The 27,760-nt window shown below is 55.1% G+C and overlaps 1 protein-coding gene and 1 long non-coding RNA gene across 3 annotated transcripts; one reads left to right on the top strand and one right to left on the bottom strand.

Annotated features, from left to right (window-relative positions):
• Positions 1–9,330: 9,330 nt before the first annotated feature.
• Positions 9,331–25,835, bottom strand: LSM4 (LSM4 homolog, U6 small nuclear RNA and mRNA degradation associated). Of its 2 annotated transcripts, none has more exons than XM_023229691.1 (5): positions 25,568–25,835; positions 18,911–18,952; positions 15,678–15,776; positions 12,150–12,333; positions 9,331–9,976 (listed from the first exon to the last, which is right to left on the bottom strand). In XM_023229691.1, the coding sequence occupies exons 1-5, from the start codon at positions 25,568–25,570 to the stop codon at positions 9,885–9,887; spliced, it is 420 nt and encodes a 139-aa protein (XP_023085459.1). In that variant the 5' UTR covers positions 25,571–25,835; the 3' UTR covers positions 9,331–9,884. The 2 variants fall into 2 exon arrangements, with proteins under 2 accessions (XP_023085459.1, XP_023085458.1); XM_023229690.1 differs by lacking the exon at positions 25,568–25,835 and adding an exon at positions 19,170–19,199.
• Positions 9,875–12,468, top strand: LOC116418568. The gene is made up of 3 exons (XR_004228656.1): positions 9,875–10,012; positions 10,814–11,688; positions 12,122–12,468. It is a non-coding gene; the product is annotated as an uncharacterized LOC116418568 (long non-coding RNA).
• Positions 25,836–27,760: the final 1,925 nt, after the last annotated feature.

The following is a 27,760-nucleotide window of genomic DNA, read 5'->3' as shown; positions in this document are numbered from 1 at the left end:
CAGTGTGAGATTCCATTGATATGAAATGTCCAGGACAGGCAGATCCACAGAGACAGGAAGCAGCTTCCTGGTTGCCAGGGGCTGGGGAAGGGAATGGGGAATGACTGCTGATGAGGACGAGGTCTCCTTTGGAAGGGATGAACATGTTCTAGAATTAGACAGAGGCAATGGTTGCACAACAGTGAGGGTGTATTAAATGCCCCTGAATTACCCACTTTAAAGTGGTTCATTTTATGTTATGTGACTTCTGTCTCCATTTATTTTAATTTTTTGAGACAGGGTCTTACTCTGTCGCCCAGGCTGGAGTGCAGTGGTATGATCTTGGCTCACTGCAACCTCTGCCTCCTGGGATCAAGCAATTCTCCTGACTCAGCCTCCTGAGTAGCTGGGATTACAGGCGTGCACCACCACATACAGCTAATTTTTGTATTTTTAGTAGAGACGTGGTTTTACCATGCTGGCCAGGCTGGTCTTGAACTCCTGGCCTCAAGCTGTATGCCCACCTCAGCCTCCCAAAATGCTGGGATTACAGGCATGAGCCACCGCGTCTGGCCTTCCATTTGCTTTTTAGAGACAAGGTCTTCCTCTGTTGCTCAGGCTGGGGTGCAGTGATTTGATCTTTGTTCACTGCAGCCTGGATCTCTAGGGCTCAACCAATCCTCCCACCTCAGCCTCCTGAGCAACTGGGACTTACAGGGGCCATGCCACCATGCCAGGCCAATTTTGTTTATTTTTTGTAGAGATGAGGTTTCACTATGTTGCCCAGGCTGCTCTCGAACTCCTGGATTCAAGCGATTGTCCTGCCTTGGCCTCCCAAAGTGCTGGGATTACAGGCGTGAGCCACCACCATGCCAGGCACCTCAATTTTTTTTTTTTTTTGAGACAGAGTTTCACTCTTGTTGCCCAGGCTGGAGTGCAATGGTGCAATCTCAGCTCACTGCAACCTCCGCCTCCTAGGTTCAAGCAATTCTTCCTCAGACTCCTGAGTAGCTGAGATTACAGGCGTGCGCCACCACGCCCAGCTAATTTTGTATTTTCAGTAGAGACAGGGTTTCTCCATGTTGGTCAGGCTGGTCTCAAACTCCTGACCTCAGGTGATCCGCCCGCCTCGGCCTCCCAAAATGCTGGGATTATAGGCTTGAGCCACCACACCCAACCACCTCAATTTTTTTTAAGTACATTAGATAAAAAGCAAGGACATCTGAATAAAGTAGGGAATTTAATTATTACAAACAAAACAAAATTGCTTCTTAAGTGGTTCAGGGAGGTTGGCTCTCTGAAGGTGTCCCTAGGTTGACTCATCCTCTCTAAGGGAGAACAGAGGGCCAGGGAGGCCTTCACATCTACAGTGTGCCAGCCCTTGCCCGGTACCCTCGCCCTCACTTTTTGTTTTTTTTGAGATGGAGTTTCACCCTGTCACTCAGGCTGGTGTGCAGTGGCATGATCTCAGCTGACTGCAACCTCTGCCTCCCGGGTTCAAGCAATTCTACTGCCTCAGCCTCCCAAGTAGCTTGGACTACAGCCATGCACGGCCACGCCCAGCTAATGTTTTGTATTTTCAGTAGAGACGGGGTTTCACCATGTTGTGGCCAGGCTGGTCTCTAACTTCCGAGCTCAGGTGATTTGCCTGCCTCGGCCTCTCACAGTGCTGGGATTACAGGCATGAGCCACTGCGCCCTGCCCCCTCGCCCTCACTTGGCTCGCCAGCCCGCTGACTGCCTTTCCAACACACCCAGCACGGGCCTTCCCCAGGGCCTTGACACCTGCCATTCTCTAGTTGGAAGCCTCAGGTGATCGAGAACGTTAGATCCCACTCCAGCAGGAGGAACCGAGGTATAGTTCTGTGTGCTCTCTTTCCCCCACCTTCCTTAGGCCACCAGAAAGGTCAAGGTGCTTGGTGGTTAGGACAAAGTTGACCACACCTTGGGGCCACAGAGGGCGTTGAGTATGACCAAGGAGGCTGAGAGCCTGAGATGACAGCAGGGTGTGAGAGTATCTTGGAGGGCACAGGGCACAACTCTTTCCCACCCTGGGAGGGAGAGGATCCTATAACCTAAGTGGGGTCTTGAAGCCAGTGGGAGGGTGAGGAGGTGGAATTCAGACCAGCTGCGGGCTCTGTCAAAAGGACCTGCTTCTGGCTGCCTCATCAATGCAAACAGCAAGAACTTTTTTTTTTTTTTTTTTTTTTTTTTTCAAGTGGGGGTCTTGCTCTGTCACCCAGGCTGGAGTGCAGTGGCGCAATCATGGCTGCCTGTAGCCTCAACCTTCCTACTGAAGTGATCCTCCCCCTTCAGCCTCCGCAGCAGCTGGGACTACAGGTGTGTACCACCATGCCTGGCTAATTTCATTTGTTTTGTAGAGGTAGGGTCTCGCTATGTTGCCCAGACTGGGATCCTGGGCTCAAGCCATCTGCCTGTCTTGATGTCCCAAAGTGCTGGGATTACAGGCCTGAGCTACTATGCCCGGCCAAGAACTATTTTTTAATTTAATTAATTATTATTATTATTTTTGAGACAGAGTTTTTCTCTTGTTGCCCAGGCTGGAGTGCAGCGGCGAGATCTCAGCTCACCACAACCTCTGCCTCATGGGTTAAAGCAATTCTTGTGCCTCAGCCTCCTGAGTAGCTGGGATTACAGGCGCCTGCCACCACACCCAGCTAATTTTTGTTTTTTTTTGTTTTGTTTTGTTTTGCTTCTTTGAGACAGAGTCTCGCTCTGATGCCAGGCTGGAGTGCAGTGGTGTGATCTCGGCTCATTGCAACCTCTGCCTCCCGGATTCAAACAATTCTCCTGCCTCAGCCTCCCAAGTAGCTGGGACTACAGGTACGTGCCACCACGCCCAGCCAATTTTTGTAGTTTTAGCAGAGACAGGGTTTCACCGTTAACTAGGATGGTCCCGATCTCTTGACTTCATGATCCGCCCACCTCGGCCTCCCAAAATGCTGGAATTACTGGCGTGAGCCACCACGCCTGGCCAATTTTGGCATTTTTTTTACTAGAGACGGGATTTCACCATGTTGCCCAGCCTGGTCTCAAACTCCTGATTTCAGGTGATCCGCCCACCTCAGTCTCCCAAAGCGCTGGGATTACAGGCATAAGCCACTGTGCCTGGCCCATTTTTTAATTTTTTTCCAAGACATAGTCTTGCTCTGTCGCCCAGGCTGGAGTGCAGTGGCATGATCTCAGCTCACTGCCATCCCCGCCTACCAGGTTAAAGCAATTCTCCTGCTTCAGCCTCCCGAGTAGATAGGATTACTGGCGCTCACCACCATGCCCGGCTAATTTCTGTATTTTTAGTAGAGACAGGGTTTCACCATGTTGACCAGGCTGGTCTTGAACACCTGACCTCGTGATCCGCCTGCCTCGGCCTCCCAAAGTGCTGGGATTACAGGCGTGAACCACCACACCCAGCCATTTTTTTAATGTTTAAGGAAAACTACTGGGCAGTGAAGGTCTCCCCAGACAAAGTCACTGAGCCCCAGCTTCCCCAGCCTGGTAACTGAGATTTCAGGGGATTTCAGAAGAGGCTGACCTTCGAGAAGGCTCTGGGGCCAGGATGTCTGAGTTACTTGATGCTGGAGGGATGGGGCATGGCGGGGTCTGGCCCTGGTGGTGCAGAGGAGGGGAGATGAGGGAGGGCAAGATGCTTGAGGACGTGAAGAGTATTTTTAGGTGCTGAATGCAGCTCTGAAATATTTCCACGGCCACTCCCGAGAGCGAGCTGGGTGACTATTTCGGTGCCTGGTTCCAGTGGAGGCGGGGCAGGGGTGAGTCACCGCCGGGTGGCCGCAGAGGCCAGGCCCAGGCTGGGAGGCAGCTCGGAGGGCAGGATCGCAGGCCTGCGAGGTGAACGGTTACTGGCCTGGGGCCAGGCTTCCTGAGCCAGCCTCCAGGGCACAGAGGACAGCGGCCTTTCTATTCCCCCTGGCACAGTCCAGTCCAGGGGGGCCACTGCCTGGGTCCCCCTGGGACAATGAGCCACTCACGCCAACCCCATAACTGCAAAGATAGAGGGTACCCCATGAGGTTCTGGACAACCCACAGGTGCTAGGCGAGATGCCACTCTTAGATTATTTAAAGGATTTATTGAGCACTTCCTGTATACCAGGCCGGTGCTAAAATGACTACTGGCATCCTCCCTTTATGCAATCTGCCCAACAACCCCCATGAGGCAGAGCTGCTGTTATCCCCCTGACTAGGGAGGAAACTGAGGCACGGTAGGGTTAAGCCCTCCAGACACCTAACTTATGTGCCTCAAATCCTGTCTCTCAGTTGATGTTACAATCAGGGCAGTGAGTTTTTTGGTTTTTTTTTTTTTTTTTGAGACGGAGTTTCACTCTGTCACCCCAGCTGGAGTGCAATGGCGTGGTCTCGGCTTACTGCAACCTCCACCTCCCGGGTTCAAGTGATTATCCTGCCTCAGCCTCCCGAGTAGCTGGGGGCCATCATGCCCAGCTAATTTTGGTAGAGACGGGGTTTCACCATGTTGTCCAGGCTGATCTCAAACTCCTGACCTCGTGATCCGCCCGCCTTAGCGTCCCAAAGTGCTGGAATTACAGGCGTGAGCCACCGCGCCCGGCCAATCAGGGGAGTGAGTTTTAAAGCAGCAGCCGATCTTGCTTGCCCCCCACACCCTATTCCCAACCAATTTTGGGGTCCTGACTGTGCCTGAGCTGGGAGAATGTCAATGGATCCTTCAAGTTTAAGGAGGCAGTGGAGAGAGGAGGTCACCATTGCTGTGTGACCTGGGGCAGGTTCCTCACCCTCTCTGTGCCTGAGCAGTGAATGACGACACCACCCTATGGGTGAGTTCCGGAGCTGCCTGGCACACACTCATGAGAGATAAACAATGGTTGGCTGAGCATAGCGGCTCAGGCTTGTAATCCCAGCATTTTGGGAGGCTAAGGTGGGAGGATCGTTTGAGCCTAGGAGTTCGAGACCAGCCTGGACAACATGGTGAGACCCCCCCCTACTGTAAAAAAAATAAAAAATAAAAAACAATGATTGGCTGTTGCTTGGATCGTGCGCCTGTCCTGAGCCTTCATTTCTCCATCTGTGAGGACCCTGGGAGGTGCTGGGTGGAAGTGGCTTTGGAAACCCACGGGGCTGAGCGGAAAGGCTGAGTGGAGCTCGGGGGATCCTCGCCCTCACTCGCAGTCTCCTTGAGAAGTAGCTGATGCTTGGCCGGGCGAGGTGGCTTACACCTGTAATCCCAGCACTTTAGGAGGCCGAGGCGGGCTGATCGCCTGAGGTCAGGAGTTCGAGACCAGCCTAGCCAACATGGCGAAATCCCGTCTCTACTAAAAAATGCAAAAATTAGCCGGGCATGGTGGCGGACGCCTGTAATCCCAGCTATTCAGGAGGCTGAGGCAGGAGAATCGCTTGAACATGAGAGATGGAGGTTGCAGTAAGTGGAGATGGTGCCACTGCACTCCAGCCTGGGCGACAGAGTGACACTCTGTCTCAAAAAAAAAAAAAAAGGGGGTGGCTGATGCCGAGCGTCAGAAACAGATCCCCGCAAGTGTTTACCCCAGCTCCTGTAGGGGCTTCTGACCTGAGCCCTGACCCCACCTCTGTCCCTTCCCCACAGAAGTTCAGAGGCTCTGTGCTTGCAGTTCCTCCACCTGTTCCGGGCTCTCTCTGTGTGGCCAGCAGCTTCTTGTCCACTCGAGACTGTTTGACTGGACCTCCTCTTACTCTTAAATTTAAAAAAAAATTTTAAATTTATTATTATCAGTTTTTTTTGAGATGGAGTCTCGCTCTGTCACCCAGGCTGGAGTGCAGTGGTGAGATCTTGGCTCACTGCAACCTCTGCCTCCTCGGTTTAAGCAATTCTCCTGCCTCAGCCTCCTGAGTAGCTGGGATTACAGGCACGCGCCACCACACCTGGCTAATTTTTGTATTCTTAGTAGAGATAAGGTTTCACCTTGTTGACCAGGCTGGTCTCACACTCCTGGCCTCAGGTGATCTGTCTGCCTCGGCCTCCCAAAGTGTTGGGATTACAGGTGTGAGTCGCGGCGCCCAGCCGGCCTCCTCTTGCTCTGTGGAAAGGAGGTGCTACCTTGGGGTCCTGCACTTCCTGGGCAAGGCCAGCGGGTCAGCCTAGGCCCTGCAGCCTCCTCCTCCCTGCCCTGAGCCCTCAGCACTGCCCCCTCCTTCCCTCCCAGCTTCCACCCCTGCCTCTGAGAGTTCCAGAACCCTCTGTGGCTTCTTTTCGTGTCGCTCAGAGCCTGCACCCTCCCCATTTCCTGCCCCTTTCTTTGCTCCTGTGTCCCCTGGGCACAGGGCCTTTGCACGGGACTGTCCCCTTGACCCCTGCTGGTCCACAATGCTCTTTCCCAAGGTGGCTGACTCCCTGGTCTCTCAAGCCTTTCCTGAATCTCCAATGTCCTTCTCTGTTTCCCTGACCACCTCTTCATTCACCTCCTCGTGAGCCCGCCCTGTTTGTGGTTTCTTTTTTTTTCTTTTTTTTTTTTTTGAGACAGAGTCTTGATCTGTCACCCAGGCTGGAGTGCAGTGGCGCAATCTCGGCTCACTGCAACCTCGGCCTCCCAGGTTCAAGCGATTCTCCTGCCTCAGCCTCCCGAGTAGCTGGGACTACAGGCTTGTGCCACCACACCCGGCTAATTTTTGTATTTTTAGTAGATGAAAGGACTGCCGGGGCTGTGTCACCAGCACCTGGGACAAGGCAAGTGGCCCTAGTGCCGGGCTTGTGCCAGGCCCTGGGCTCCAACAGAAGGTGGGGAGGGAAGTGACAGGGACACAGGCCATCTGTGGGTGGCCATCAGAGTAGCTTTGGGAACAGCAGGTGAAGCCCAGAGGAGGAGGAGGGAGAGGATGAGGAGGGGAGAGGGAGGAGGGGGATGGAGAGGGGGATGGGGGATGGGGGAGGATGGATGGGGAGGAAGATAGGGAGCGAGAGGAGGGGTATGGGGGAGGAGAGAGGGATGACTTCCCACAGCTGCCTCTCAGGGGCCACTGCCCAAGGCCAGCCTCTGCACTTTTGTCCCTGAAGCGGGTGCTTGGCTCCGGGATGAGGTGGCGTCAGCAGCCAACCCGGGCCTGTCGCACTCTGGCGTGGGACTGTGAGCTGGCCCTGCAGAGCTCAGCCCCGGGCTGAGTCACTGCATAGTGTCAGGCATGGGCCTCCCTGACAGAAAGCAAACTCCAGGCAAGAAGGTCTGGGGGTGGGTGGGGACCATTTACGGTAAAGGCAGCCCCAGCTGGGTGAGGAGGGCACGGACCCTGGGCCCAACAGACCATCGGAGGGACAGAAAGACCTGGAAGCCTTGGATTTAGGAACTAGACTGGTGCTTTTGGTTTCTGTTTCTTGAGGGGGCTGAGGATGAGGCTTCGTGAAACCAGCCAGGAAGAATGAAACACAGAGCTGGTGCGATACCCAGCTCAAGGGAGGGGGGCCGGAAGCTTCTGGAAGTCTGCAGGGGTCTAAGCAGGGGCTACTCTAGCCCATGAGGCCAAGTTGGCGGAGGCAGGCGAGGAGACTCTGCGGCTCGAGTCACAGGTCAGGAGAGACTGGGCCTAGAGCCCGTAGCTGCCGGGCTGGAAAGGTCAGAGCCGGCTCTGCGTCTGGCTGCACCGGCAAGAAGCTGCAATTACACAGGCAAAGGAGGCCGGGGATTAGCCCTGACACCTGGGAACCTGAACGGTGAGAAGGCACTAGGGGGTGTTGGAACACATTCTGAGTTCAGAGCCTGGTCAGGGAGGAAGAACCAGAGATCAGCAGGAAGAGGAAGGGGCCTCCGAGGGCTTACCCAACCCAAATTCCCAGGACGCCTGACCCCAGAGCTCCCAGATTTCATCCACACCTCGTGACACACACGACCCCTGGGAGGAAGGAGCCCAGGCCCCTTGGAGAGCCACTGAGTCTAGGACGAGGGGCAGGAGCTGCAAATGGGACCTCCCTGCTCCCCACCCTTCCTTCCCTCCTTCCCTGAAGATTGCCTCACCCACCTCACCCTGTGAGCCCAGCCCCCTGCACGGCCCACCCTGTAGGGGCATGGGATGTGCCAAGAGATGCTCCCGTCAACCAGGTGCAGTGGCTCACACCTGTAATCCCACCACTTTGAGAGGCCAAGGTAAGAGGATCACTTGAGGTCAGGAGTTCAAGACCAGCCTGGCCAACACGGTGGAACTGTGTCTGTACTGAAAATACAACAAATTAGCCACGCGTGTTGGTGCACAACTGTAATCCCAGCTACTTGGGAGGCTAAGGTAAGAGAATCACTTGAACCCAGGAGGTGGAGCTTGCAGTGAGCTGAGATCATGCCACTGCATTCCAGCCTGGGCAACAGAGCGAGACTCCGTCTCAAAAAAAAAGAAAAACAAACAAACAAAAAACCGATGCTCTTGTCCAGCAGGCAGGTGGGTGCTGTGGGTTGGTGCATCCCAAGGCTTCCAGGCCTGGGCCCACAACTGCCGCCCCTGCCTGTGTTGAGGGGGTGGGTTTGTGAGGTTCAGGGCAGGCCGCAGCCTGGACCCCACATGCCCTATCTCTAACCATCAATCAAGTGCCGCTGTGGAGGAGAGGATTCAGGCGACAGCAGATATCCATCCCTGTCCCCCACCCCACACACAAGGAGAGCATCCCAGGTTAGGACATTGTAAATGCAAAATCTATACGATGGCAAGGAACTCTGAAGACTCAAGAAACAGTTCCTCACGGACGGGGCCTTTTATTCCAATCACCTCTCAAAATAGGTCTCCAAATGGGGACCCTGAAGAGAAGGCTATGCGGGGTGATGGGCTGCTGCTGCCTGGCTCAGGGCTTCCCTGCAGTCACTTCCCGGTCCGCAGATGCTACCTGGAGACTTTCCCGAAAGTGCTGACTCAGTGTCTCAGGCGCGTGCCCGAGGTTTGACAAGTCCGGCCTGGCTCAGAAAGGGGGCAGGAGCCTCGTGAGAATCTTCCGAGGGGATTCCTGTCCCCAGTCTTCTCTGTGTGAATGCCAGTGTGGCCAGATGGGGATAGATGATGGAGCCCAGGCCACCCGGGAAGGGGTGATGGGGACCATGTGTGGCCCTTGCCTGGGACTTCCCTCCTCACACACCCCTCAGCATTAACATCTCCACAAAGGGGAGTGTATAGGACAACCTGGTGTGGGGGCGCCGGGGACTCTCAAGGGCCCCACTGTCTAGATGCTGGTCTTGCCTTTTGTAAAAGGGTATCAGGACCCCACTGTGACGCTGACGCCTGGTGAGATCTCTAAAAAGGAAGCTTCCCTTACGGGAACGGTGATTTCCCGAGAGCCCAGAGATGGACAGAGGGCAGGAGACCCACTAGGTGCGCCCAGATGCTCAAAAGGAACAGTGGATGTGCGGTGTGTAGTTTTATTTGTTTTTATTTTTGTAACACAAGAGAGGAAGCGATGGGCCAGGGCCCAAGGCATCCTGTGCACGGGTTCGAAGGCTTTCAACCGTCCCGGGTTTGTTTTGAAGGCAATTTTGGGGCCGCGCCCAGAGAAACTCTGCAGGCTGTCAGTCCCAGCGTGAACAGCTTAAAATAAAAATCTCCCGTCTGGTCACTGCTCAGAGAGGCTCCGAGAAATGCAAAACAAACCCGTCTGGAAAATGCCGCCCTGAGAACCAGAGTGAGGGCTTGAAAGATGCCTTCAACACAGACTCTTCCAGGAATCCAGCCAGCTTTGGGACGGCCGCTTCACAAAACCAAACACACCAAATAACATTTCCAACTGGAGAATTGCCGGTTTTAGCAAGAAAAAGGGACTTCACCTAAAAGGGAGGGTCGCAAAACACGAAGGGGTTCCCCCTGACTCCCGCCTCTTCCTTTCTGAGCAGATCTGTCCGAGACTGTGGAGCGGAATCGCCGCCCTGGCAGGAGGGGGCGCAGCGGCCGGTCTGGGTGGGCTCACTGTTTGCCCGCCTGTCTGCCCGGCTTCTTCTCTGGTTGGCCTCTGCCTGTGCCCGGGATCCCACCTCGGCCCCGGCCGCCAAACACACCTAGAGAACAGAGAGAGGGGGATGCAGCAGGGCCAGGTGAGTGGGACCTTCCACAGGATCCCAGTGCCCTGAAACTCTAGTCCAGGTCACCTAAGTCCCCAGGCTCAGCTTCCTCATATGTGAGGTGGGGACTGAGGGTGCTTTGGATCTCCTCCATGGGGCAGAGCATCTGAGGAAGGCGGGAACTCCCGGGCATCCTCATTATGGGACTAGACCCAACCCCCAGGGATGCAGGGGGGTTACTAGGCAACAGAGGGCACTAAGTCACATGGTGGGTTGGGGCAGGCTTCCTAAACGACAAAGCCAGAAGGGCTTCCTGGAGGAGGGGGAGGTGAGAGAGGGGTGGAGCAGAGACTAGGGCAGTAGGCCAGGCTGGGGGCTGCCTGGGGGGGCCTCCCACGCTCCAGGGCCACCCATGGCCCCTCATCCACCTGCCGGGAGGAAAACAGAAGAGGGGTTTCTGTGAATCCAGCCCCAGGAACGGAGAAGGGGAGGGGACTCCCCACCTGGCCTGAGGCCACAGAGATAGGAGACCATGAGGCCAAATGACATTTTCCATGAAGCCCCTGAGGTGGGAGCATGTGGCCACTGGGGAGGTGACGGGGGGGTCCCAGGAGACAGAGTCCTGGGAGATGAGGGCCCCAGGGACTCACTGAGTGGACACTGCAGCGGCGCCCACAGTAATCCTGAGCAGGCTGCACGCAGGGCACGCCTGTCACCACACCGTCTGTGTGCCCAGCACCCCTTCATGCCACCCCCACCACAGGCCAGGCCTGGATGCAGCAGGCTGGGTGGGCCGGGACCCCGCATCGATCCCTCCCTCTCCGTCTCCCTCAGGGACCCCAGCTCTGTGAGCCCCGCCTAGGGAGCCGTTTCAGAGAACTTTCTAGCTGGACGAATGCTTGAGGAAATCAAAGCTGGAGCTTCAAACAGCAGGAGAGCCAAGGCCAGCAAGAGGAGCTGGCCCTGCGGCCCATGTGCCGGTACCAGGGACCAGAGGCCAGAGCTGCAGGCAGCATAGCTCTGGCCCTCCACAGAGCCCGCTCGGAATCTCAGCCTTGGGCCGGGGAGGTCTGGAGACAGGAGGACTGACCCCAACAGGAACTGGAATCACTGTCTCCTCTGTAGACCTCAACCCCGTGAAGGTGGGGTCAGGGATCCAGATTTAGAGGATCCAAGAGGTCAGGGCTCTCACCAGCCAGAGGCCACCAGGCCCTGTGGGGACAGAGGCCAGAGGCCAACACTGGCCCAGGCCACCAACCTCCCCTCTCACCAGGGAGGGCCAGCTGTGCCAGGGTGCACGGCCTGGTGGGAGTTACTGCGAGGCTGCTATCTGCACCCCATGGCCCCGTGGCTTCCTGCAGAGCAGCCAGAGAAAAACCCCAACTTCCCTAGGTAGGACCCGACCCACTCTCTCAACAACTTTGACCCCAAGTGCTGGGAAGGAGCCAGGCCTGGGACCCCAGAGGCCCCACCCACCCTGAGATCCCCAAAGTTCCCTGCCTGGAGTACTATCCCCATCCCTCCCTCGGACTCACTCCTGACCACCTCGTGAGCCTGCACTCAGAATTGGCACCTGGGGCCTGCCGGGGCCAGGCTGCCGTGCTGCAAGCCCCCAGGCTGGCACCTGAGCCCGGCACACCAGCAGTGCCCATGGATGGAAGACGCAAAGCCCAGGTCCCCCTGAAAACACAAGAGCTGGGGACAGAGAGGTGAGGAGGGGCAGGGGCTACAGATGGCCCCTGGGCCTAACAAATGGAATTTTATGCCAATTCATCATCTCTGCTGGGGGCGGTTACCTTGGCTCTGGACAGAGCCACGGCAGGGAAAGGGCCCCACACCAGGCCCCAAGTGGAGTCCTTGCCAGCGGCCTGGACAGGTGGGCACCGCCAGACCCTCTCAGAAGGGAAACTGAGGCTTGGGGAGGTGACTTGATGTGCCCTGAGGACTACCAGGAGGCGCAGTGAGAGGAGGACTGAGTCCCAGGTCTCCGGGCTCCTCTGGCTGGGCCTCGGCTCATGGCCAAAAACCAGGAGGGGGGCCCGGGAGGGTCGGGAGGCTCCGAGGCAGTGCTGCAAGGGCACTAGCCAAGAAGGCCAACCCCGAGAGGGAGGGATGCCACGTGTGGCTGTCCTCCCGCCCCAGGTATGTCCACTGTGGATGGGAGACCCACCTCGGCCGGCGCCGCCCATGCCGCGGCCTTTCTGCTGCTTCTGCTGCTGCAGGCCTCCACGGCCGCGGCCCTTGGCCACCACCTCCTCCTTGACCATGTCAATGATCTCGTCAGGAATGCGCAGGTACTTGATGGTGCTGCCACGGATGTAGCACTCGGGCATCCGCCAGAACTTGTCCCCGTCCTGCGGAGAAGGGGAGCGGGTTTTATTTATTTTTGAGATAGAGTCTCACTCTAGCACCCAGGCTGGACTGCAGTGGCACGATCTTGGCTCACTGCAACCTCCGCCTTCTGGGATCAAGCAATTCTCCCGCCTCAGCCTCTCGATTAGCTGGGATTACAGATGCCTGGCTAATTTTTTTGTATTTTTAGTAGAGACAGGGTTTCACCGTGTTAGCCAGGATGGTCTCGATCTCCTGACCTTGTGATCCTCCTACCTCAGCTTCCCAAAGTGCTGGGATTACAGGCGTGAGCCACCGTGCCTGGCCCTATTTTTTAATTTTACTTTTACTTTTATTTTTTTGAAACAGAGTCTTGCTCTGTCACCCAGGCTGGAGTGTAGTGGTGCGATCTCGGCTCACTGCAACCTCCGCCTCCCAGGTTCACGCTATTCTCCTGCCTCAGCCTCCTGAGTAGCTGGGACTATAGGCACCAGTCACCACGCCCGGCTAATTTTTTTGTATTTTTAGTAGAGACAGGGTTTCACCGTGTTAGCCAGGATGGTCTCGATCTCCTGACCTCATGGTCCCGATCTCCTGACCTCATGATCTACCCGCCTCGGCCTCACAAAGTGCTGGGATTACAGGTGTGAGCCACCGCGCCTGGCCGAGGAGCCGGTTATTACCAGGCTGTCTGGCCCAGCACTGGGAGCAGGGTCTCAGATCTGTGGGAGGCCCTGCAGATCCCACCCAGCCTGCACCCCGCACCACCCCGGCAAGCTGCACAGTCTGTCCCAGGAGACACGTGGAAAGGTGTCCACCCTGCAGGCAGGATCTCTCCTGATCCCAGGCAATCCTTCACCCAGCAGCAAGGGTGGGTGTGGTAGGCGCAGCCCCCTTGTGCACCCACAAGGAAAACTGACTCCTATCCTCTGCCCGTGGGCCTGGCTCAGGAGTGGCTGACTGGGGCTCCCTCCAGCCTGGGATGGGCTCTCTCCGGTTGGGGTTGGGATTCTTCACCTGCAGCCCAAAGCCCAGCTACTCCTCCTCCTGCCCCAGCCCCCCTCACTTCTGGAAGCCTCTCTATGTGCCCTGACTCATTCATTCATCCCAGTGTCTCCCAACAGGGCCTGAGTTGGGTGCAGGGACATGCGAGCAAGCTACAGGCCTAGGGTGGTGGGTGAAGAGGGGTGGGGGATGGGGGAACTTGGGTCCTGCCAGGGTGGCTCAAGGGCAGCTTCCAGTGATGCCAGTGTTAGGAGAGCTAACCGAGACTGGAGAAATGCGGGCCTTGCAAAGTCACAGACTCACGCTGCAATGCCTCCCTGAGGCCCCCACTGGGACAGATCGAGGGATTAGCAGGGGCCAGGGCCATTCCTACCTTATCAGTTCCCCAGTCCCCCCCCACCACCCAGGTTCCTGGACAGATCCACGTGTGACGCCTAGATGGCCTTTGCCCCAGATGCCCTTAGAAGTCAGATCACAGAATCTTCCTGCTTGGAACCCACCCATGGGCCCCTCTGTCTTGGGGGCAAGGTCTAAGAGCCTCAGCAGGACTCCCTAGGGCCCGAGACCCTGCCCCGCCCTGGCGGTCCTCTCCCAGCCCCTGATGACATTCCCTCTAGATGGAACTTTCTGTTTCCGGAACACACGCCATGGGCTTGCCCCCAGGACTTTGCACGCGGTTTTCCCACTTCTCATCTGGATAACTCTGGCCCCTAAAAGGCCTCACCTGCCTGAATCCCCAAGTCCTCCCGTCAGACACTCTCCTCTATGCCTGGGTGGGTGTGGCCTGGCCCAGCGCTGGGCGGGGATGAACAGCCCCTTTGGGTGCTCACTGTCCTAGGAACCCCTCAAGGGCTCATGGGGTGGACACACTATGGTTCTGTGGGGGCTCAGGCCTGGGCAGGCGGCTTGGCGCCCAGCTCTCCCAGGCAGGGCCCAGAGGCTTCCTCGTGCAGGAACCTGGGCAGGGCCTGAGCTCACTGCAGGGAGGCCCCTGCCTCCTGCCCACAGCGCTCCAGAGGTCCCTCAGCCTGGGGGGCTCTCTGCATCCTGAGGCCTGCCTCTGAGGGAGGGAGGGCCCCGCTCCCACGGGGACAATGTGAGGTCCCATCGCCTCTCCTCCCAGCCACCTGTGACGGCAGCATCACCGCCCAGCCACAGAGGCAGGCTGCCCAGGGAAAGTCACCCACCCGTCCACTCGAAGCTGGCGGCAGAGGCCACACCAACCCCTGGAGACCACACAGCCTCTGAATTAACAGGCTTCTCATGTCTAGGACCTGGAAGTGTCCAAAAGACCGCACACGCTCACGCACGCAACACACCTGGTGATTCCAATGCCGGAAGGGGAAAGAGCCCCGCTGGCCGCAGGTGGGAGGCACGCGGTTCTGCACCGAGGCACCGTCCCACACAGCCGGACTGGACCCACCCAGACGCCCTCCGAGAGGCTATGGCACGAAACCCAGCAAGCAGCTTCTAGAGCTTCTAGCGCTGCTGCACAGCAGCCCCACCACCTGTCCCCACCCTGTGCTGATGAGAGGCCCAGTCCTGGGTCGGGCTGGGGGTCAGGGCAAGACAAGGCCACTTCAGGAAGGAGCGCCCCCCCCCCGCCCGAGCCCTGTTGTCCTGTCAAGGTGACCCCAGGCAGGCACTCCAAGCTCCCCAGCAGTTTCCTCACTATACCATGGGGGGCTGTCACCCACAGGGAGACAAGACAGATGGTGTCAGGGAAGGTTGGTGGGAGGAGTCCAAGGGAGCCGCTGCCTTCAGCACCATGCCTGACCTCCTCCTCAGTGCTCCATGGGTCCTCCCAGGGGCAGGGAAGGCCCATGACACCAGGGGAACCATCTTCCAGCCCCGGCCGACCCAGCAGCGCTCCTAGCGAGGCACTTCCCGGTCTTGGGCTCTGGCTGGTGGCTCCTGGCCCACCGGGTCCTGGCACTGCCCCTGCCCACCGTGACCTGGGCATTCCGGACATCCCATGGCCAAGCTACCATGGCCCACAGAGTCCAGGCAACATCCAGGCTGGACTAAAGGCAGCAGAGCCTGGGAGGCTTGGACCTTCCCTGGAGGGGGCTGCCCCGACCTGAGCCACAGGGAATCCCCGGGCCCAGGTCAGGGGTGGCACCAACAGACACACAGCAGGAAAGGGTGGGTTGGGGGGCAGCCTCACGCAGGGTCAAAGTCCAGGGTGTGCTAGGGGACTTGGTGGCCTGGCCCACCCTGCCCTGTCCCTCCCCACTGACCCCTGTCAGGATGAGCAGTCCTAGGCGGCCTCCCCCACTAACTCCTCCCATGAGGCCCAGGGAGGGAGGATGATGAGTGTCCACCCCTGCATACCACCCCCATTGGTGGGCGCAGTACCCACCCTGGACGTGCAGATGACTTCTCGCAGGTTAATGTTCATCCAGTTGTCGCAGCTCACCAGGTGTCCGTTGTACGTCTCCCCATTTTTCAGCTCCACCAACTGGAAGAGAGACAGGCCAGAGGTCGGCTATGGCCCTGGAGCCCTGCGCCATGGGCCCCCCAGGAGATGCAGCTCTGCCCCGTGAGACGGACCACCACCTCCAGACCTCAGCCCACAGCTCCCAGACCCCTAAATGGCCTTTCTTACGGGTGACAGGCTCTGCCTCCACTATACACTTCACTGGCAGTTAGACAGTCTATCATGACGCCAACCTTTGTACAATTTAAAAATGATACTGGGCTGGGCGTGGTGGCTCAGGTCTGTAATCCCAGCACTTTGGGAGGCTGACGGGGGCGAATCACGAGGTCAAGAGACTGAGACCATCCTGACCAACATGGTGAAACCCCATCTCTACTAAAAATACAAAAATTAGCTGGGCATGGTGGTGCGTGCCTGTAGTCCCAGCTACTTGGGAGCCTGAGGCAGAAGAATTGTTTGAACCCAGCAGGCAGAGGTTGCAGTGAGCTGAGACCGCACCACTGCACTCCAGCCTGAGTAACAGAGTGAGACTTGGTCTTAAAAAAGAAAAAATTAAGAAACACAGAAATGTTTAAAGGAATGAGTGAGACAATGGTGACGGTGGCCACTGATCCAGGGTGGCTGGGGGCCAGGTGGGCACAGCTAGGCCGGTCCGGCAGGCACCCCCACAACACCAGATATTTGGGCTGTGGTGTTCCGCAAATGCTGTTTTGCACTGTAATAATTACTCGTCTATTTTGATATGTTTTGAGAACAAAGATAAGTAGCACATCATTCTGAAGATATGCTGCTGTTCGAAAAAGGCTGAGTTTTTTGATGTCTTTTATGAGACAAGGTCTTGCTCTGTTGCCCAGACTGGAGTACAGTGTCGTGAGCACGGCTCACTGCAGCCTCGACCTCCTGGGCTCAAGTCATCCTCCCACCTCAGTTTCCCTAGTAGCTGAAACTACAAGCTCACACTACCACACGCGGTTAATTTATTTTCCTTTTGTAGAAGTGGGGTCTCACTGTTGTCCAGACTGGTCCCAAACTCCTGGGCTCAAGTGATCCTCCTGTCTTGGCCTCCCAGAGTGCTGAGATTATAGGCATTAGCCACTGCGCTCAGTCCAAGGCTGAGTTTTGCTTTTGAGACGAAGTCTCGCTCTTGTTGCCCAGGCTGGAATGCAATGGCGTGATCTCAGCTCACTGCAACTTCTGCCTTTCGGGTTCAAGCGATTCTCCTGCCTCAGCCTCCCAAGTAGCTGGCGCCTGCCACCACACCCAGATAATGTTTTAGTAGAGATGGGGGTGTCACCATGTTGGCTGGTCTTGAACTCCTGACTTCAGGTGATCCACCCGCCTTGGCCTCCCACCAAGGCTGAGATTTTTAAATGATTCAACTTAGGCATGTGCCCGAGAGAAATGAACACAGACAACTATACAAATATGTGTGTGTGAACGTTCACAGTGACACTATTCGCAATAGCCAAAAAGGGGAAAGAGCCCAGATGCCTATCAGCACACGAACAGATAAACAAAATGTGGTAAGTATCCGCTCCACGGAGTATCTATCGTCTGGCTATAAGGAATGAGGCACTGACACAGGCCACAGCGTGGATGAACCTCAAAACACGGTGCTGAGTGACAGCTACCAGACTCCAGAGGCCTCATGGTCTCCGCTCACATGCATGGGATATATCCGGAATAGGCAACCCCACAGAGACGGCAGCTGCCTCGTGCTCATCAGGGGCTGGGGCTAGGAAGCGACTGCTGATAGAGACGGGGTTTCCTTTTGGGGAGACGGAAATGTTCCGGCCTAGAGAGAGGTGGTGGTTACACAACACTGTGACTGCACCAAATGCCACTAAATTGTGCACTTTAACTGAAGTGTTAGTATGTAATATTATCATTTTTTGGAGACAAGAGTCTCACTGTTGCCCAGGTTAGACCTGCAGCCTCAAACGCCCCAGGCTCAGGTGATCCTCCTGCCTTAGGCTCCCGAGTAACTGGAACTACAGGCACACACCACTACACCCAGCTAATTTTTATATTTTATGGAGAGGCGTGGTTTCTCCTTGTTGCCCAGGCTGGTCTCCGAACTCCTGGGCTCAAGCCATCCTCTAGCCTCAGCCTCCCAAAGTGTTGGGATAACAGGCATGAGCCACCACGCCCAGCCTGAAGTTCTTTTTATTTTTTTAAGAGACAGGGTCTTGCTATATTGCCCAGGTTGGATTTGAACTCCTGGGCTCAAGTGATCCTTCCACCTCATTAATTTTCTCCCATCCAAGTACTAACCAGGCCCAACCCTGCTTAGCTTCCGAGATCAGATGAGATCGGGCGCATTCAGGGTGGTATGGCTGCAGAACTCCCTCATTAATTTTTTTTCTTTTTTTAGAGACAAGGTCTCACTGTCGCTCAGACTGGAGCACAGTGGTGTCATCATAGCTCACTGCAGCCTCAAACTCCTGGCATCAGTCAATTCTCTCGCCTCAGTCTCCTGCGTAGCTGTGACTGTAGGCACACACCACCTCATCTGGCTAAATTTTAAGTTCTTCTTCTTGCCCAGGTTGATCTTGAACTCCTGAGTTCAGGCGATCCTCCTGTCTCAGCCTCGCAAAGTGCTGGGATTACAGACGTGAGCCACTGCAACTGGCCCATTAAATTTTTAGTAAGTATGTATGTAAGGCCGGGCGCGGTGGCTCAAGCCTGTAATCCCAGCACTTTGGGAGGCCGAGACGGGCGGATCACGAGGTCAGGAGATCGAGACCATCCTGGCTAACACGGTGAAACCCCGTCTCTACTAAAAAATACAAAAACTAGCTGGGCGAGGTGGCGGGCGCCTGTAGTCTCAGCTACTCGGGAGGCTGAGGCAGGAGAATGGCGTAAACCCGGGAGGCGGAGCTTGCAGTGAGCTGAGATCCAGCCACTGCACTCCAGCCCGGGCGACAGAGCAAGACTCTGCCGCAAAAACAAATGGCCCATTAAATTTTTAGTAAGTATGTATGTATTACTCTTACAAGTAGCAGAAATGACAGGGGTGTGGACACGCCTGGGGAGGGAGGAGGGAGCAAGCTGCCGTGCTGGTGGACAGGCAGGAAGCCATCTTCTCAGCCGCCGCCCCTGTGCTGAGGCTGGCCCCCTCTCAAACAGGCTGTCCCAGACCACTGAGTACTCACCATGGGGTGATTCTGAGCCGTCTTCAACAGTGACAAGGGAAGCTGAAAGGCAAATAAAGCTGCATGATTTGTCTGTCTGATCAGCGCCTGGGAGCTCTGGTCTCGAGTCCCACCCACGACCCAAAGATGGTGCGGTACTGTGGAAGGGGCGCACAGGAGTGTGTGTCAATCACTCTCCACCGGAAATGCCATTTCCTTACTCTGCCCAGCCCCGGAACACACACCTGCCTCTTGGATTAGGAAGAAAAGCCTCACATACCCTCCCTCCTCCCATAGGTGGCCACCACCTGCTCTTGGTGCTGAACACTCTGGTCAATTTTTTTTTTTTGAGACAGAGTCTCGCTCTGTCACCCAGGATGGAGTACAGTGGTACAATCACGGCTCACTGCAACCTCCACTTCCTGTGTTCAAGCCTCCCAAGCAGCTTGCCTCAGCCTCCCAAGCAGCTGGGGACAACAAGCGTGCGTCACCACACCCAGCTAATTTTTATATTTTTAGTAGAGGTGGGGTTTCACCATGTTGGCCAGGCTAGTCTCAAACTCCAGACCTCAGGTGATCCACCTGCCTCAGCTTCCCAAAGTGCTGGGATTACAGGCATGAGCCATCGCGCTTGGTCTAATGCTTGTATCTTTTTTTTTTTTTGAGACGGAGTCTTGCTCTGCCGCCCAGGCTGGAGTGCAGTGGCTGGATCTCAGCTCACTGCAAGCTCCGCCTCCTGAGTTCACGCCATTCTCCTGTCTCAGCCTCCCGAGTAGCTGGGACTACAGGCGCCCGCCTCGTAGCCTGGCTAGTTTTTTGTATTTTCTATTAGAGACGGGGTTTCACTGTATTAGCCAGGATGGTCTCGATCTCCTGACCTCGTGATCCGCCCGTCTCGGCCTCCCAAAGTGCTGGGATTACAGGCTTGAGCCACCGCGCCCGGCCTAATGCTTGTATCTTAAGCTCAAACTGGTATGCCTGAGATGCATCCATGTTGAGGTTACTGTGAGTATGGAGTTGAGGACGCTACAGCTTGGAAACCAGGGAACTTGCCCGATACTATGAAGCTAGGAGGGGACAGAGCTGGCCTGGCCCTATCTATCTGAAGAAAGCACAAGCCCATGCCTTGCAGGGCAGCCCCAACTGGCCGAGACTGACACCGCCAGGCCCCATTGCAGGGGTCAGTCCCATCAGAGAAGGCCACATCTGAGCTGGTTTTATTTTTATTTTTTCAGATGAAGTCTTGCTCTAAAAATACAAAACTTTGCTGGGCATGGTGGCATGCGCCTGTAGTCCCAGCTACTCGGTTGCTGAGGCAGGAGGATCACTTGAGCCTGAGAAGCAAGCCTGTCACCCAGGCTGGAGTGCAGTGGTGTGATCCTGGCTCACTACAACTTCCACCTCCGGGGTTCAAGTGATCCTCCCGCCTCAGCCTCCCAAGTAGCTGAGATTACAGGGATGCGCCATCATGCCAGGCTAATTTTTGTATTTTTAATAGAGATGGGGTTTCTACATGTTGGCCAGGTTGGTCTTGAACTCCTGACCTCAAGTGACCCACTCGCCTGGTCCTCCCAAAGTGCTGGGATAACAGCATGAGCCATCACCCCCAGCCTGAACTGGATTTTCAAAGACAGGAAGTCACCAGGTAAGGTGAACTTTCAAGATTTTTTTTTTTTTGGGGGCGACAGGGTTTTGCTATCTTGCCCAAGCTGCCTTTGAACTCTTGGTCTCAGGGAATCCTCCCATTTCAAGCTCCCAAGTAGCTGGAATTACAGGTATGCGCTACCACGTCTGGTTTCAAGACTTTTTTTCCATCATTACTGAATTTATTATGTCAAATATGTAGTGTTTCTATTACTGGGGGGAAAATCAACACTTTCATTTCGGAAACATAAAACTCAGCCCGTACACTGGGAGCTGCCTCGGGGTGACACAGGGCTGTGCCTGGGTGCGGGGTCCTATAACAGGCCCGTTCTAGTACTGCCGTGAGGAAGGTCCCAGCACCAAGGGGCCCTGACGAGACAGTGCCTCACAGGACAGAGGCTTCACCTTGCCTCGTCCTGGTGACTGGAATTCCAGGTGGCCCTGACCTCAGAAGCCTTTGCTGGGAGTTCTGCCCTGGCTACCACCCTGATCCACAGGGTGGCCGCCTTTCCAGGGGGTGTGAACTTGAAAGCCTCTCCCTGTGGAGGCGGGAAATGGCCTTTAACCCTGGTGGGGTGGCTCCCCTATGAAAGGAAGGGGCTGGGGAGGGAATCATACATCGCACAGCCCCTTCCTGAGAAAAGCTGCCCAGGGGAGGTCGGTGCCAGCAGGAAGCCAGGCCCAAGCCCGCTTCCTGCACCGGCTTCCTGGAAGAGCCAGATAAGGGGGAAGAAGGGGCCATGTGGCCCCGGGGCGGCTGCTCGGAGAGGCAGGGGAGGAGGGCTGCGGGCGGCTGGGCGTGTGTCTGACTGGGTGCCACCAACCACAGAGAAAACACAAGAGCCACAGATTGGCACACGGGTCCCATGCCCAGGTTGCCCTTTACTGTGAAGAAGCCGTGGGTTTTCCTCAGTAAGCCTGTTTTACTTCTCCAGTCCGTAACAGGAACGGGACCTGGGACCTCCTCCTGGATCACCGGGGAAGGGGCAGAGGTCAGGCTAGCTCTTTAAGGCCCACCTCTCATTCTGCAGAGGAGGCGCCGGCACCCACAGCAGAAGTGATCTGCCCAGGGAAATCCAGCAAGGCCCTGGCAGAGCTGCCCAGAGGCGGACGCCCTACTGTCAGCAGGTGGCCTGGAGACACACCTTCCATGCCAGTGACAGCCCCTCTTGGGTCACCACCTGGTCCCAGTGACCAAGAGCACAGCCTGGGAAGACCCATGGCCTCCTTGCCTGTCACCTGCAGTCCCATCCAAAAGCAGCAGAAAGAACATCTGAGAAACAAAGAGAGCTGGTAGGACAGCCACAGCGGCTCTCACCTGTAATGTGGACTTTGGGAGGCTGAGGCGGGTGACCACCTGAGGTCAGGAGTTCCAGACCAGCCTGGCCAACATGGCAAAACCCCGTCTCTACTAAAATACAAAAATTAGCTGGGCGTGGTGGCGGGCGCCTGTAATCCCTGCCACTCGGGAGGCTGAGGCAGGAGAATCGCTTGAAACCAGGAGGCTGAGGCTGCAGTGAGCAGGAGTTCGAGACCAGCCTGGCCAATATGGTAAAACTCCATCTCTATTAAAAATGCAAAAATTAGCCAAGCATGGTGGTGCACACCTGTAGTCCCAGCTACTCGGGAGGCTGAGGCAGAAGAATCGTTTGAACCCAGAAGGCAGAGGCTGCAGTGAGCTGAGATCGTGCCACTGCACTGCAGCCTGGGTGACAGTGACATTTCATCTCAAAAAAAAACCCAAAAAACAAAAAACACCCAAATAGGGTTGGTGCAGACCTGCTCACAACACTCCCCAGGCCAGCTACAGAGCCAGGCCTGAGAGGCTCTGCCACACTGGCCGTCACACCCATTCCTGCCACCTGACCTTTACTTCTGCTATTGCCTCTGCCTGGGGTGACCTTCCCCAGACCTTCACGTGGCTGCTGAAACGTCACCTCCTTTGGCCAGGCCCTCTTAATGGTCACTCTCTGCCTCGTGGGTGTTTGTTTCCATCATAGGATGCAGCCAGTCTTTAATTACCTTGTTTATTACCTCTGTCCCTTGCTAGACTGGAACACTCAAAGTGGGTGTGGACGTTGTCCAGGGCCAAGCACAAGGCCAGGCACATAAGAGGTACTCGGTAAATATTTGTTGAATAAATACACAAAAGAAATGCACACACCACCCAGGGAGGCACGCAGGGAAGGCAGAACACTCGCCCCACCCCACAGGTAAGGGAAGGAGTGGCTGCTGGACAGGGAGTTGCCTGACTCCTGGGCCCTCCAAGGCTGCAATGGCCTGAGGCTGTGACCATATATCTTGATTTCTCCTATATCCTCATCTCCAAACTCTGTCGGAGAAAGAGGTCAGAGGAAGGGGTGGATCCTCAAAATCTTAAACGAAGATACATCAAAGTGCCAGGTGAGGCCGGGCACAGTGGCTTGCGCCTGTAATCACAGCACTTTCGGAGGCTGAGGTGGGAGGATCACTTGAGCCCAGGAGTATGAGACCAGCTTGGGCAACACAGCAAGATTCCGTCTCTACAAAAAATGTAAAAATTAGCCAGGTTTAGTGATGCATGTGGTCCTAGCTACTTGGGAGGCCGAGGTGGGAGGATCACTTGCGCCGGTGAGGTTGAGGCTGCAGTGATTGTGCCACTGCACTCCAGCCTGGAAGACAGAGTGAGAGCTCAGTTCCAAAAAAGAAAAAAAAGTGCAGAGTGCAGTGGCTCACACCTGTAATACCAGCACTTTGACACACCGAGGTGGGTGAATCACCTGAGGTCAGGGGTTCAAGACTAGCCTGGCCAACATGGTGAAACCCCATCTCTACTGAAAATACAAAGATTATCCAGGCGTGGTGGCGCATGCCTGTGATCCCAGCTACTTGGGAGGCTGAGGCAGGAAAATCACTCTCCGAGAGGTGGGGGTTTAGTGGGCTTTCTTGGAGCATCTGGAATCTGGTTCTCAGGTCTAGATCCACGAGGACCTAATCCAGTGCCTCCTAATTCAGGAAGCTGTCCAGGATTGCCCATCCCTGCTCCTAACCCAGGCCACTCCTTCTGGCCCTGCCCTGACCACAGGGAACTGGAAGTGTGCATCCCATGATGCCTTGTCCATTCTTGGCCACTCCTCCAGGAAATGGCTGCACAGCCAGGACTCTGGATGTTCAGAAGGTGGGAAGGGGCTGAATGAATGAGTTCACACTTTGCCCAGGCACCGTTCTACACATTGGGAATATAGTTGGAAGAAAAACAAAGATCCTGCTTCCACAAAACGTGACACAGGGATGGATCCTTCCAGTTCTGCCCAGTCTTTCATGCCAACTCTGCCCTCTAAGTACATGGCAGAGAGGGACAGGCTCTCTGAATCCTTGCTCTTGAAACCGCCTTTGCAAAAATTGTAACTGAGGAAATTATGACAGTGAAAAGAGATCAGACCTAACCGACTCCATCGTGCTTCTAACCTTTAAGCTGTCCTTGTTTATTTGTGGGCATAGGCTGAACTAACCTCAGGAACGGATTTAGTGTATAGTTTGACTCTGAAACAAAATTGGTAATAGCCCTTTCCCGAAGACCCTCTTCTTGCCTGGGGACCAGTCTGCCTTTGTAGGACTAACAAATAAGCTACACAATTAGAAATTATTGTTTACAGGTCATACAGCCTCTGGCTGCAAGAGTCTGAACCTCCCCAAATTGCTCCTAGGGATAACATCACTATAATAAAATCTAAGATCAGTGTTTGAGATATTTTGCAGACCCTGTACTTGATGGATCAGCTGACACCACCCAGACCAGTAATCTGGCTCAACCAGTCCTGCAATCCCACCCAGGAACAGAAGACAGCAAGAAAACCTCACTTCAATCCCCTGCCAATGACTCCATCTCCAACCTCAGGAAGCTCCAACCAATCAGCACTCCCCACTTCCTGAGCTCCTACCCGCCAAATTATCTTTAAAAACTCGGATCCCCTAATGCTCAGGGGAGACTGATTTCAGCAGTAATAAAACTCCAGTCTCCTGCATAGCTGGCTCTGTGTGAAATACTCTTTCTCTAATGCAATTGCCCTGTCTTGATAAATCGGCTCTGTCTAGGAAGCAGGCAAGGTGAACCCGTTGGGTGACTACACACTTACCAGCTGGATTTAGGGAGAGCTCTCTCACTAACCCACAGTTCTGATGCAGCCACCCCTGGGGGGCCCTCCTGGTTACTGAATCTCCCACTGTCTCACAGTCTGGAAGTCACATCCCCAACAAGGGCCTTGGTTTCTCTCATTGAAAAAAGAAGGGCCAGATGCTGATGAGCCAGGAAACTCCCAGCTCTGGATTCCTTTTCTTATCTGCACACTGGGAGACACGGGCACTTTCTAGCCCAGATCCAGAACTTCCAGAATCATAAGCAATGTGGCCCTGCAGAGACCTGGGCTGCAATTTTTCCTTCTGTGTGCGGGGAGGATGTACTTTGCCCACCCCTAGCTCAAAACGCCCCCTTCCCCTGGAATAATATGCTATGTGAGCCAAGGAGAAACAACACACCCCAGCACCAGGCCTACTTTTCAGCCAGAAAACAAGAGGCCTAGGAGGCTCTGCTGCTAGCATTTTAAGCATCTTACAAGCTCTGAAATTCCTAAAACAAAGTTTCACAACTCAGACTGGCCCCCTACTTCCCAGCACTCTAGTTTTCAATCTGGGAGGTCAGACTGGGTACGAAGCGTAAGGGACCGCCTTCCCTACCCAAAAACTCTCTGTTGCATTTGGTGGATCCCCACGTTTTTTATCCCAGTTTCCCAACCTGCAAAATGCGAAAACTAAGTAAGGCGAGGCCACTCTACTGTGGATACAAGTACATGCAACCCTAAATCCCAGACACGAACGTGGTAGAACCACCTGCAGTCTCCAGCATCAGTTTCCCAGCCTTGTGCCGGGGGACGGGACTCGAGGCTCGGACCGTAAGTTCGCCCCGCGCCAACCCAGCCCTCAGCGCCCGCCCGCAGGGCTCCCGACGACTGCTGTCCCCGCCTCCCGGTGAGACCCCCGCCGTTGCCCTGCCCTCACCATGGTGCCGGCGGGGACCGGGCTCGCCGGCCACTTCCGCCGCCGCCGCTGCACACGCTCCGGCGGTCGTCGCCACGCCGCGCCGCGCGCCACTGGGCTGAAAGAAAGTGGCAGCGACGCGAGCCAGTCAGCACCGGGCTAGAAGGGCGGTTAACCAATCCACGCGGAGTAGGGCGGGGCCCGCTGGGCGAAAGGGGCGGGACGGGCCGTGTTCCCGCCGGAGGAACGAGGAAGAGAGCCGTAAAGTGCCGCGGCTTGTAATACAAAAGGGGGCGGAGCAGCGCGCGCCGGCGCGGGGTGCATTGTGGGTAAACGCGTGCGCAGGTGAAAGCTTCGTCTGTCTTCTGGGCTCCACGCTGTGGGCAAAGCCAGTTAATGCCTTTCGTTTGCAGTTGAGGGAGAGAAATCCAGGCTTCGTGGTGATTGGGACGTGTCTGATGTCGCCCTTCGGACTCCTAGTTTTCTGATTCTGTAATTATCCAGGGAACATCATTTAGTAGCTTGGAATCCTGACCACTACCCTTGGGGCCTCAGTTTGCTCCCTGTAAATAGTAGTGTCTGCTCCAAAACGTTACTTACTATGAGGATGAAATGAGTGAAACCGTGTAAAAGCACTTAAAACAGCGTCTGGCACATATTAAGTACTTAATACCTATTCTGTGCCTGCTTCTGCTCATAGAAATGAACAATACACAAAATTCGTGGCCCTTGGGGAGACAGACAGTAAACATAAAGTAAATAGGCGAATGCTATTAGTTTCCTGGGGCCTGCTGTAACAAATGCCCACACACTGGGAGGCTTAAAACAACAGAACGTGGCCGGGCGCGGTGGCTCAAGCCTGTAATCCCAGCACTTTGGGAGGCCGAGACGGGTGGATCACGAGGTCAGGAGATGGAGACCATCCTGGCTAACCCGGTGAAACCCCGTCTCTACTAAAAAATACAAAAAACTAGCCGGGCGAGGTGGCGGGCGCCTGTAGTCCCAGCTACTGCAGAGGCTGAGGCAGGAGAATGGCGTAAACCTGGGAGGCGGAGGTTGCAGTGAGCTGAGATCCGGCCACTGCACTCCAGCCTGGGCGACAGAGGGAGACTCCGTCTCAAAAAAAAAAAAAAAACAGAACGTGATTTTCTCATAATTCAGGAGACCAGAATAATGAAATGAGGTTGTCAGCAGGGTTGGCTCCCTCTGGAGGCTCTGAGGACAATCTGCGTGTCCTATTCCTCTCTCCTGGGTTCTGGTGGCTGCTGGGAAACCTCGGAGTTCTTAGCTTGTAGATGCAGCCTTCCACGTTCTGCCTCTGTCGTCACTTGGCCTTCTCTGTGTGTCTGTGAGTCTCAAATGACTCTCTCCTTTTTTCTTTTTCTTTTTTTGTAGAGACAGGGTCTCCCTATGTTGTCCAGGCTGGTCTCGAACTCCTGGGGTCAAGCAATCCTCCCTCCTCTGCCTCCCAAAGTGCTGGGATTAAGGCGTGAGCCACTGAGCCCAGCCTCTCCTTTTTCTTATAAGGACTTGCCTTTCTCTTATTAAGCCCACCATAAATTCAGGATAATGTCATCGCAAGATCCTTAATTACATCTGCGAAGACCTTATTTTTTTTTTTGAAATGGAGTCTCATTCTATCACCCAGACTGCAGTGCAGTGGTGCGATCTCAGCTCACTGCAATCCCTCCCTCCTGGGTTCAAGGGATTCTCCTGCCTCAGCCACCTGAGTGGCTAGGATTACAGGCACACGCCACAATGCCCAGCTAATTTTTGTATTTTTAGTAGAGACGGGGTTTTACCATGTTGGCCAGGCTGGCCTCGAACTCCTGACCTCAGGTGATCCACCCACCTCGGCCTCCCAAAGTGCTGGGATTACAGGCGTGAGTCACTGCGCCCAGCCTCATTTTTTAATGACCGATGCTATTTATTGACATTATACATAATATCAAAAGACTGAAAGAAACCGAATGCAACCACATGATGGAGTAATACAGCTATAAAAAGGAATGAAGACAGTCTTCATATACTGACATTGAATGGTGTCTGGATATATTAAGTGGAAAAAAACCAAGGTAGACAACAGTTTTTACAATATGTCATCTTTTGTGTGCACAAAGAGAAATACATGTATGTGTATGTGTTTATATATTTGCATATTATATATATATATATATATATTTTTTTTTTTTTTTTTTTTTTTTTTTTTTTTTT

This window comes from Piliocolobus tephrosceles, chromosome 21 (assembly GCF_002776525.5).
Source record: "Piliocolobus tephrosceles isolate RC106 chromosome 21, ASM277652v3, whole genome shotgun sequence".
Taxonomy (NCBI): Eukaryota; Metazoa; Chordata; class Mammalia; order Primates; family Cercopithecidae; genus Piliocolobus; species Piliocolobus tephrosceles.
Note: the sequence above shows the minus strand (reverse complement) of the source record. Positions and strands in the feature narration are given on the sequence as shown.